This window comes from Rhincodon typus, chromosome 1 (assembly GCF_021869965.1).
Source record: "Rhincodon typus isolate 14 chromosome 1, sRhiTyp1.1, whole genome shotgun sequence".
NCBI lineage: Eukaryota > Metazoa > Chordata > Chondrichthyes > Orectolobiformes > Rhincodontidae > Rhincodon > Rhincodon typus.
The window spans coordinates 177,667,982-177,680,522 of record NC_063332.1 but is presented as its reverse complement, the minus strand read 5'-3'; the positions used below and the strand labels follow the sequence as shown (position 1 = coordinate 177,680,522).

Below are 12,541 nucleotides of genomic sequence, written 5' to 3'. Positions count from 1 at the left end.
CCTCATCCAGGTCATTTATAAAAATGACAAACAGCAGTGGCCCCAAAACAGATCCTTGAGGTACACCACTAGTAGCTGAACCCCAGGATGAACATTTCCCATCAACCACCACCCTCTGTCTTCTTACAGCTAGCCAATTTCTGATCCAAACCACTAAATCACCCTCAATCCCATGCCTCAGTACTTTCTGCAATAGTCTACCATGGGGACCCTTATCAAATGCTTTACTGAAATCCAGAAACACCACATCAACTGCTTTACCCTCATCCACCTGTTTGGTCACCTTCTCAAAGAACTCAATAAGGTTTGTGAGGCACTACCTACCCTTCACAAAACCGTGTTGACTATCCCTAATCAAATTATTCCTTTCTAGATGATTATAAATCCTATCTCTTATAATCCTTTCCAACACTTTACCCACAACCAAAGTAAGGCTCACTGGTCTATAATTACCAGGGTTGTCTCTACTCCCCTTCTTGAACAAGGGGACAACATTTGCTAGTCTCCAGTCTTCTGGCACTATTCCTGAAGACAATGATGACATAAAGATCAAAGCCAAAGGCTCTGCAATCTCCTCTCTAGCTTCCCAGAGAATCCTAGGATAAATCCCATCCGGCCCAGGGGACTTATCTATTTTCACACCTTCCAGAATTGCTAACACCTCCTCCTTATGAACCTCAATCCCGCCTAGTCTAATAGCCTGTATCTCGGTATTCTCCTCGACAACATTGTCTGTTATAAACAGCGTCTTAAAGTAAGCGAAAAAGGCAGTGTGTTCAGGGAAGAATTCTAGCACTCTGGGCATCGAAACATAGAAAACAGGAGCAGCTGATCATCCAACTCAAGTGCTTGTTCTCACTTTTCTCCATTTTCTTTTGATCCCTTTAGCCCCAAGTGCTGTGTCCAAATTCTTTTTGAAATCATACAATATTTGACCTTGACTACTTTGTGATGGTGAATTCCACAGGCTTGCCACTCTCTGGATGAAGAAATCTGTCCTCATCTCAGTCCTAAATTATTAACCCTCCTATCCTTAGACTGTGACCCCTGGTTGTGGACTTCCCGGTCATTAGGAAATCCTTGCTGCATTTACCCTGTGTACTCCTGTTAGAATTCTATAAGTTTTTATGGGATTCCCTCTCGTTCTTCTGAACTGCCCTGAACATATCCTGACCAATTAAGACCCGTACTCATACATCAGTCCAACAGTCCCAGGTCTCGTAAACCTTCGCTGCTTTTTGACCATAGCCAGAACTTTCTTCCTCAGATAATGAGATCAAAATTGCACACAGTGCTCCAGGCGTGGTTTTATTCTGGCCCTGTGTAACTGCAACAAGACATCCCTTTTCTTGTACTTAAATTTTTTCACTATAAAGACCAATCTACTTTTTAACTTCTTGACTGCCTGCTACACCTGCATGCTTACCTTCAGCAACTGTTGTACGAGGAGATCCAGGTGTCGTTGCATGTTCCCCTCTCTCAATTTATAGCTATTCAATCTGCCTTTCTGTTTTGCTACCCAAGTAGATACCCTCACATTTATCCATAATACACTGCATCTGCCATGCATTTGCCCACTCACCCAGCCTGTCCAAATCACACTGACACATCTCTACATTCTCCTCACAGCTCATCTTCACACCTAGCTTTGTGCTGTCTGCATATTTGAAGATATTACATTTATTTCCCTTATCTAAGTCATTAATGTATTATTGTGAATAGTTGGGAACCCTTTGGCACCCCACCAATAACTGCCTGCCATGCAGAAAAAGACTTGTTCATTCCTACTGTTTGTTTTCTGTCTGCCAATAAGTTTTCTATCCGTTTCAGTACACTGCCTCAGTTCCATGTGCTTTAACTATACATGCTAATGTCTTAGACAACAAGGTGCAGAGCTGGATGAACACAGCAGGCCAAGCAGCATCATAGGAGCAGAAAGGCTGACGTTTTGGGCCTAGACCCTTCATATACATTTCTGATGAAGGTTCTAGGCCTGAAACATCGGCCTTTCTGCTCCTATGATGCTGCTTGGCCTGCCGTGTTCATCCAGCTCTGCACCTTGTTGCCTTGGATTCTCCAGCATCTGCAGTTCCTACTATCTCTCTCACGCTAATGTCTTACATGGGACTTTGTTGAAAGCCTTCTAGAAGACAAATAAACAACACCCACTGTCTCCCCTTCGTCTGGTTATATCCTCAAATAATTCCCTTTCGTAAATCCATGCTTTCTTTGTCTAATCCTGCCACTTCTTTCCGATCTTTAATAATGGACTGTAGCATTTTCGCTCTTAATGTTGTCAGACTGCTAATGTTTTCTGTTTTCTCTCTGCCTCCCTTTTTAAGTAGAGGGATGACATTAGCTTCTTTCTAATCTTGCAGGAGCTGTTCCAAAGTCTATAGAATCTTCGAAGATCACTACCATGTATCCACTACTTCTAGGGCCACTACCTTTAGTACTCTGGTGTGGACGTACCGGTGTTGGACTGGGGTGGACAAAGTCAGAAGTCACATGCCACCAGGTTATAGTCCAACAGGTTTATTTGAAATCACAAGATTTTGGAGTGCTGCTCCTTCATCAGGTGAAGTGGAGGGAAGCACATAGGCACAGAATATATAGATAGAGAGATAATGGCAAGATAATTCCAGGTAATTAAGCATGTCAACAGAGAAGTACAAATAGTCTGAGCGAAGTGTAGATAGGCTGAATAACAAGTCTTTGCAGGTGATAAGAAGCGAGAAACAGTGTGAGTAAAGTGTCAACAGCTGAATAGCAAGTGAAGGATGACCTATGAATCGATTAATTGAGGCAGAGAGATAATTACAAAAAATCAAAAACAAAATGGTACTAGAGATAGACCGAATGGCTGGAATAACATAATAGGTATCAGAGTCGCATGACGAGGGTTTAACCAAAGTAACAAGTAATCCAAAATTGTACAACCTAATTAAGTTCTGAGGAAGGGGCACCGGACCCAAAATGTTAACCCTGATTTCTCTTCGCAGATGCTGCCAGACCTGCTGAGTTTTTCCAGCAACTTCTGTTTGTGGAACTAATTAAGGTAGAGGGATAATACATTATCAAGGTGATGGTGTCAAAACAGAACAGAAGGAAGATTTTGCAAACACAGAACAGTATGGTGGGGTTACATGAACCTAAGATCATGGTTGAGGCCGTCGTCGTGGCTACAGAAGTTGGCTATCAGTTTCTGCTCAGCAATTCTGCGTTGTTGTGTCTCTCGAAGACTTCCTTGGAGGACGGTTTCCCAAAGATCAAAGGCTGAATGTCCTTCACCACTGAAGAGCTTCCCAAGTGGGAGGGAATCTTGCCTCGTGATTGTTACGTAGTGTCCGTTTATCCATTGCTGTAGCATTTGCATGATCGTGCCAATGTACCATGCCTCGGCATCTTTCAACATAGCAGGTCATTTGCCTTAAATGTGTGTCTGTGACGACTGATCCTTTTGCCGCTGGGAATAGTTTCTTATTTACTTTCTCAGACTCTTTTGCAATTTTAAAACTATCTTTAAATTTCCTTTCAGCCTTCTCTGCTCTTAGGAGAACAATTTGACTTCTGACTGTCTCTCCATACAACTGAAGCCTTTTAAACCCTAGTAACCTTGTTATGAATCTCCTAGGTCCCCTTGAAACTCTTTCTAAAGATTAGTGTCCAGTTTGGGCCAAAATGCTCAACTAGGGCTTAATCAGTGTAATGAAGCTTTCCCATAAAACCCTTGCTTTTCTACACCTCTTTATAAAACCATGGATATTTTATGAAACAGCCTTCTCAACTTGTGCTGTCACAGCTTGAGGATTTTGTTCATATACACTTTGTAGATTTCTGTTCTGTTACTCATTTTAAAATTTATATTGATTCGTTTTATTGCCTCTCCTTATGCTCCCTATCAAAACATTTCACTTCCCTCTTCTCTGCATTAAATTTCATCTGCCCGGTTCATCATATTGTCTTTATAATTGGGCTGTTATTGGACTGGATTACTGCATGTGTCTGTCCTAAGTAGAAATATCGGTGTATCTAATTGTCTGAGGTCCATACCAACAGAGTCTTTGCTTAGCATATAGTCTGAAAGTTGTACAGGAATTGGGCATCTCTCGCTAATACTATCACAGGAGTACAATGATACAAACTGAACGTCTTCTCTCATTTTTGCTCAGGTTTTTCACACGACTGCTCAAACATTGAGATCTACACCGGCCTCATCACATGACTACACTGCAGTGCTCCGTGTCAGAGCAACACAGGTACCATGCTGATGAAATATCATCTCATCTTATCCTCAATCATTCCAGATTCTAGTTTGAATCAAGTAGCTTAATGTGATTACATGTCATCAGATAAATATTGCATCTTCTAACTCCACTTCAGTCTAGAAGCTGAGAAAGCACAGGAAAATGTTAACTGGCCTATCTCACCTGTCACGTAGACATTGCGTAGCCTAGGTTTACAATGAAATCTCTGCTACATTCCGTTCTGCAGTCATGCATTCTCCTAGGTGAGACAAATAGAAGCGTAAGCCAATTTCGGGCAGAAGCCTGGGAAATTCGTCCCTGAACCCAGAGGCAGTCAGGCAAATCTTAAGAGCCTCGCATTGGTCATGCATTAATTCACAGTTAACAATTGTAATTTGATGGGTCAATCTACAGGTTTGAAGTAAAACACACTTTATTTTTACACTGTAGTTAAAATAGAAACACAAAAAAGAAGAATTGGAATATCTTAACTCTATTGGAAAACTTAACAGAATAATAGATTATTTAACTGCTAATGGTAACTGTTCCAATATGCTAACATCCCATACTCACACCCTTGGCAAGGGCAAAGTCAGTAAAATAGATTGTCTCACATGCAATTCTAGCGGAAGAAAGAGAAGTTCAGCTTTTATCTGTAATTAAGAGAGGAATAACAGCTTCCACATTCAGCTTCAAGACCCCAGCAACTGCTACTGAAAGCTAAAACTAAAATCTTGGTTCTGTGGGAGCTTGACCACACCCATTCAGGTGCTTCAATTGTCCCAGTATTTTTAGAAAAAAACCTAACCCTCACAAGTTGTTTACTTTATGGCTTGAAGCAGACCATTCGTGTTACCTCTTTGCTTTAAAGAAAAGGACAAAATATATCTCTTAAAGCCATAGTATCATCACAATACTTGTATAATATCTTGAGATTCTCCCTAATCTTGCCCAGCAATATTTTCTTATGCTCACTGTTTGCTCTCCTGTTTTTTTTCCCTTGAGCTACCCCCTGTGTTTTCTGTACTCCTGTAGAGCATCCATTGCTTTGTTCCCTTTTATAGATGTTAAATACCGCGCTTTCTGTGGCAGGGAATTGCACAGCCTCACCATTCCCTGGATGCAGAAATTTCTCTTCATCTCTATCCAAAATGGCATGCCCACTATCCTTAGACTGTGACTCCTGGTTCTGGACTCCCTGGTCAGTGGGAACATCCTTCCTGTGTTTCACCTTCCTGTCTAGCCCTTTTAGAATTTTATAGGTTTCTGTGAGATCATCCGTCATTCTTCTAAGCTCCAGAGAATATAGTTTTTACTGATCCAATCTTTCTTCATGCATCAGTCCTGAAATCCCAGGAATTAGTCTGCTAGGTCTTTTTTGCTCTCTGTCCACGGCCAGAACATCCTTCCTCAAGTAAGTAGACCAAAACCACATGTAGTATTCCAGATGTTGTCTCGCCAAGTCCCTGTACAATTGCAGCAAAACATTTCTGCTCCTATACCCAAATAATCGAACAATGAAAGCCAGCATACCGTTTGCCTTCTGCATGCTTACTTTCAGTGATTGATGTACAAGGACTAGGTCTTGTTGCACCTCCCCATTTCTCAACCTATCGTTGTTCAGATAATTTGTCTTCCTATTTTGCTGCAAAGTAGATAGCCTCACACTTACCCACATTTTATCTGTCATCTGCTGTACACTCATCTGCATTTGCCCACTCAGTCAACTTGTCCAAATCATGCTGAAGCATTTCTGTATCCTCATCACAGCTCACCCTCTGCAAGCTTGGAGATGTTACATTTAGTTCTCTCTTCTAAGTTAATAAATATATATATAGTGAAATGCTTGGATCCAAGCAGTGATCCCTGCTGTACCTCACTGGTTATTGGCTGCCACTCAGAAATGACCCATTTATTCTTACTCTTGGTTTCTTGTCTGCCAGCCAGTTATCTATCCATGTCATACACTAGCCTCAATCCCATGCACTTCAATTTTGCATACTAAGCTTTTGGAAACCTTCTGAAAGCCCAAGTAAACCACATCCACCGGTTCTCCCATATCAATTCTACTATTTACATCCTTGAAAAATTGTAATAGATATTTCAAGCAAGATTTCCCTTTCCTAAATCCATACTGGCTTTGTCCAATCCTGTCATAGTTTTCCAGGTGCTGTGCTAGTCATTTTTTTATAATAGACTCTAGTACTTCCCCTGCTACCAAAGTCAGGCTGACCAGTCTGTAATTCCCAGTTCTCTCCCTATCTACTTTTTGCAATAGTGGGGTTGCATTAGCTACCCTTCCAACCATAGGAACCGTTCCAGAGTCTGTAGAGTCTTGTAAGACAACCACCAATTCATGCACTATTTCTTGGGTTACTTCCTTAAGTACTCTAGGATGTAGTCTGTTGGGCCATGGGGATTTATCGGCCTTTAATCCCATCAATTTCCCCAACACCATTTCCCTACTAATACCAATTTCCTTCAGTTCCTCTCTCTCACTAGACCTATGTTCTTCCAACATTTTTGGGGGGCTATTTGTGTCCTCCTTTGTGAAGACAGAACTTAAAATATGTATTTAATTGGTCTTCCATCTCTTTGTTCCCCATTATAACTTTCCCTGTTTTCGATTATAAGGAATCTACATTGTCTTCACTAATCTTTTTCTTTTCACGTACTTACAGAACTTTTATAATTAGTTTGAATCTTCACCGTCAGCTTCCCCTGGAACTTTATTTTTCTCCTCTTAATCTTTCCTACTATCTTCCTTTGCTAAAATCTAAACTGCTCCCAGTCTTTTGGTCTGCTGCTCTTTTTGGCCAATTTGTATACCCCCTTCCTTGGATCTAATGCTATCCTTTATATCCCTTGTTCATCATCACTGGGTCACCTTTCCCATTTTAGCTTTGTACCAGACAGAAAGGAATATTTGTTGCAGTTCCTCCATGCATTCTTTGCCGTTGTCTATCCACCGTCATCCCCTAAAGTAATGCTCCTCAATTTATCATAGCCAGCTTGTGCCCCATACCATTATGGTTTCCTCTATTTAAATTTAGGACTGTTGTCCCAGAATAACCCATTTCACTCTCCATCTTATTGAAGAATTCTATAATATTATGGTCACTGTTCCCCAGGGGGCCTTACACAACTACATTACCAATTATTCCTTTCTCATTCCACAGTGCCCAGTCTAGGGTAGTCAGTTTCTCAACATATTGACCCAGAAAACCATCTTGTACACACTCCAGGAATTCCTCCTTTATGGTATTGTTACTGATTTGATTTTCCCCAATTAATTTGCAGATTAAGATCATCCATAATTACAGCTGTACCTTTATTGCTTGCATCTCTAATTTTCTGTTTAATGTCTTCTCCAGAGTTACAACTACAGTTTAGGGGTTCTACATACAGCCCCACTATCATTTTCTGCCCCTCTGTGTTTTTAAGCTCTACACGTACAAGTTCTACTTCGTCAGAGAAGACATCTTTCCTCACTGTTGCTTTAATGTATCTTTAACCAGCAATGCTATCCCACCTCCTTTTCCTCCTTGTCGGTCCTTCCTAAAACTGGATATTCAGTTCCCATTCCTGGTCACCCTACAGCAATGTCTCTGTAATCCCAACTATATTGTATCCATTTATATCTATGTCCATGATAATTTATCCACTTAATTATGAATGCTGTGTGTATTTAAAACACAAGTTCTTACATTTTAGTCCTGTACCCATTCTTTAGCAATATGGTTTGGACTCTCAACCCATAACTTTTCTTATTTCCAATTCTGTCTTTTGTTTTTACCTTGTTTCCCCCTGTCTGCCTCCCTATTAGGTTCCCATCCCTCTGCCATTTTCATTTAACCCTCCTCAACAGCACTGTCAAATACTACCCCATGGTCATCAGTTCTGGTCCTGCCCAGGTGCAACCCATCCAGCTTGTACTGGCTCCACCACCCCCAGAACCAGTCTCAATGTCCCTGGAATCTGAAACTTTTCCCCCTTGCACCATCTCTCCAGCCAAGTATTCGTCTGATTTATTCTGCTGTTTCTACTCTGACTAGCAAGTGGTACGAGTTGCATTCCTAAGGTCACTACATTTTGTGGTCCTATTTTTTAACTTGCTTCCTAACTTCCTATATTTTGCTTTCAGGACCTCATCCCTTCTCTCATCGATGCTTTTGACTTTCTGATTCCAGAATGTCCTGAAGCCAGTCTGAGATATCATTAACCCTGGCACCGGGGAGGAAGCATTCCGTCCCAGATTCTCATTCTCAGCTGCAGAAATGTGTCATCAAGCACAGTTGGAAATGTGAAATTCAAAATGCAAATAGACCAGCATGATTTTATTGAATGGGAGAGCAGACTTGAATGGCTAAATGGCCTACTTCTGCTCCTAATGTTCCCAATGTATATGCTCATTTGTGTTTCTGTCATGTATTTTTGGACAATCTCGTCAGGTGGATTCTGTATGCTGCTGGTTAAAGTATGATTTTTACTACGTAAGAACTGGAATATCCATTTTTTCTTCAATTGACACGCGGTGTTGGTCTCTCAAATTTCTATCAACATCGGAGTTGATGAAGAGATGCGGGCTGACCAGAAACCAGGTTCTAATGAATCTCATCCTAGGGTCTTCAAAGAGATGGTTTATAATTTTCCAAAACTCCTTTAATTGAGTCAAAGACCCATTTGTTTGGAAGATAGTAGATGTAACTTTTCCTTTTTAATTAAAAATGAAGGGACACAAGGCGGGAAACCCCAGGCCAGTTAGATTAACATCTGTAGTAAAGAAATGTTAGAAGCTGTTAATAAAAGTGCCAAATTTGCTGATGAGACAAGATAAGCTGGAAAGAAAATTGTGAAGAGCACTCAAGGAGGTGACAAAAAGGTCAGATTAGTGATATAAATAAATAAAGAAGTGGGCAAAAATATGGCAAATTTAGAGTAAGGTGGAAAATGTAAAACTGTTTATTTTGTCAGGAAGAATGAAAAAGTATATTTAGATGGTGAGAGGCTGCAGAGGGATCTGGGTGCCCTTTGCATAAATCACAAGTTAATATGCAGGTGCAAATTGAATGTTCTAATTTGTTGCATTGGGAATTGAATTCAAAATTTAAGATTTATGCTTAAGCTATACAGGGCACTGTTGAGATTGCAAATGGAGTACTGTGCACAGTATTGATCACCTTATTTAAGGACAGGTGTAAGTGAATTAGAGGCAGTTCAGAAAAGATTTACCAGACTAATATTGAGTTGTTTTATTTTGAAAGGTTAGACAGGCTAAGCTTGCATCTACTGTCGTTTGGAAGAATAAGCAGCGACTTGATTGTAATGTATACGATCCTGAGGAGTCTTGATGGGATATGTGTGGTTTCCTCTTATGGGAGAATTTAATACTACAGATCACTATTTAAATATCAGGAATCACTTAACGCAGATGAGGAAAAGTGATATTCTAAGTCATGAGTCTTTGGAATTCTCTTTTTGAAAATGTGGTGGAAACAATCTTTTAAGTCAGATCTGGCATAGATTGTTGCTCAGCATGGGTGTAAAAGGTTATCAGGGTTAGCTGGTATATAGATTTGAGGTCATCATGGGATCAGCGATGACCTTTATTGAACAATGAAGTAGGCTGAAGAGGTTGAATGGTCTATTCCTGTTTGTAATTCGTATATTAATAGTAAACTGGGTTTGTTAGTGGCATGCTATCAGGTTCACCCCTCTATTGTGTCTACTGGTTCGGAATCTCTGCAGAATAAAGAGCTTCATTCTCTTAAACACGTCTGGAGAAAGATCATAAAGCCAATCACGCTCGAGGACATGTTTAAAAACTGTCTTCATAGAACATTGTTCAGACATCGCAAAGGCTGTGGCTCCCCAGACCCTTGAACTTGACTTTTGATGCTCATAGCTGGACAGTGTGAAGCCATTCGAGGTTTTCAGGCAGCAGACTTATAGTTACTCCTGTATCAGGAGAAAAAAAGATATCTACATAGAAATTTCATAATTTCATCCACCTCTCTGTATACACATATGTAACAAATCATATATTTAAAGTAATAACAGGAAAAGACACAGATGAAGTGCCTGAAGATAGGAGAATGGCTAATGTTTTGCCATTATTTAAGAAAGGCTGCAGGGAAATGCCTGTGAACTGTAGACCAGCGAGCTTAATGTCTGTGGTGGGTAAGTTGTTAGAGGGGATTCTAAGAGACAGGATCTACAGGCACTTGGAGAGGCAAAGACTCATTTGGGATAGTCAGCATGGCTTTATGCGTGAGAACTCGTGTCTTACAAATTTGATTGAGTTTTTTGAAGGGGTGACCAAGAAAGTAGATGGGAACAGTGCTGTAGACATTGTCTAGATAGGCTTTAGCAAGTATAGCATGGTAGATTGTTGAGTAAGGTTAAATCTCATGATATCCAGGGAAAGCTAGTCAATTGGATACAAAATTGCCTTGAGGGTGGCCGTAGAGGGTTGTTTTTCATAGTGGAGGCCTGTCACCAACGGTGTCTCACAGGGATCGGTGCTGTTATTCATCATTTACGTAAATGATTTGGATGAGCATTTAGAAGGTATGGTTGGTAAGTTTGTGGAAGACACCAAGTTTGGTGATGTAGTGGATAGTGAAGAAGGTTATCTGGGAATACAGCAGGATCTTGATCAACTGGGCCAGTGGGCTGAGGATTGGCAGTTTAATTTAGATACGAGGTTTTGCATTTTGGTAGGTCAAGCCAGGCAAGACTTACACAGTGAATGGTGGGGCCCTGGGTAGTGTTATAGAACAAAGAGATCCAGGAATACAGGTTCACAGCTCCTTGAAAGTGGAGTCACAGGTAGACAGGGTGGCAAAGAAGGCTTTTGGCATGTCTGCTTTCATTGGTCAGAGCATTGAGTATAGGAGTTGGGACTTCTTATTGGTACAAGACATTGATAAGACCACATTTGGAGTATTGCATGACATTTTGGTCGCCCTACTATAGAAAAGGTATTGTTAAGCTAGAAACAGTGTAGAACAGATTTCCTCAGATGCTACCTGGACTGAAAGGTTTATGTTAAAAGGAGAGGTTGGATAGACTGGGACTTTGTTTTCTGAAGTGTAGAAGACTGAGGGTGACCTTTTGGAGGTCTGTAAAATGATGAGAGGCATAGATAAAGTAGGTAGCCAACAGCTTTTCCCCTTGGTAGGGAAGTCTAAAATTAGCATAGGTTTAAGGTGAGAAAGGAGAGATACAAAAAGGCCCAGAAGACAATTTTTTTCAAACAATGGATGGTGAGTGTCTGGATTGAGCTGCCAGAGATAGAGGTAGAGGTGAGTACAGTTTTATCACTTCAGAAACAGATAGGAATGAAAGGATATGGACCAATGGGACTAGCTTAATTGTGAAAACTGGGCAGCATGCATAAGTTGGGCCAAAAGGACTTGTTTTCCACGCTGCAAATCTCTGACTCTAGGAAAAGGCAGGATGATCTTGATTAATCCAAAAGGATTAGTTGGTAACAGTAATCCTGGTTGAGATTACTTTTTTTTTGTTTAATTTGCTGCATTCTCCCTAATTCTTGGGCTGGCCCATTTGAGGGAGAGAAAAATAAACCAATTGAAGAACAGGATGCAAAATGAGAGATGTACAGAGACCCATAAGATGTTTGAACAGAAATAGGTCATTTGACCCAAATAATGTGCTCCGCCAGTGAGATTATGGCAGATCTGATGATCCTGAACTCGCTTTTCCTGGTTTATTCCCATAACCTGCAGCAGAATATAGATAGATTGGAGAAATGGTCGATGGAGTTCAATCCAGGCAAATGCGAGATGATGCATTTTGAAAGATCCAATTCAAGAGCAAACTATACGGTAAATGGAAAAGCCTTGAGGAAAATTGATGCACAGAGAGATCTGGGTGTTCAGGTCCATTGTACCCTGAAGGTGGCAACACCGGTGGATAGAGTGGTCAAGAAGGCATACGGCATGCTTTCATTCATCGGACGGGGTACTGAGTACAAGAGTTGGCAGGTCATGTTACAGTTGTATAGGACTTTGGTTCGACCACATTTGGAATACTACATACGGTTCTGGTCGCCACATTACCAAAAGGATGTGGATGTTTTGAAGAGGGTGCAGAGGAGATTCACCAGGATGTTGCCTGGTATGGAGGGCGCTAGCTATGAAGAGAGGTTGAGTAGAAGACGGAGGTTGAGGGGGGACCTGATTGAGGTCTACAAAATCATGAGAGGTATAGACAGGGTGGATAGCAAGAAGCTTTTTTCCAGAGTGGGGGACTCAATTACTAGGGGTCAC

At 40.9% G+C, this 12,541-nt stretch overlaps 1 protein-coding gene across 1 annotated transcript in view; it reads left to right on the top strand.

The window, feature by feature from the left end:
* The window catches only part of LOC109922553 (polycomb group RING finger protein 3), a 143,046-nt gene that overhangs the window by 36,367 nt on the left and 94,138 nt on the right, over positions 1-12,541 (top strand). Inside the window, exon 2 of the mRNA XM_048613667.1 lies at positions 4,173-4,259. Within this exon, the coding sequence (XP_048469624.1) occupies positions 4,173-4,259 (87 nt within the window). The remainder of the gene's footprint in view (positions 1-4,172; positions 4,260-12,541) is intronic.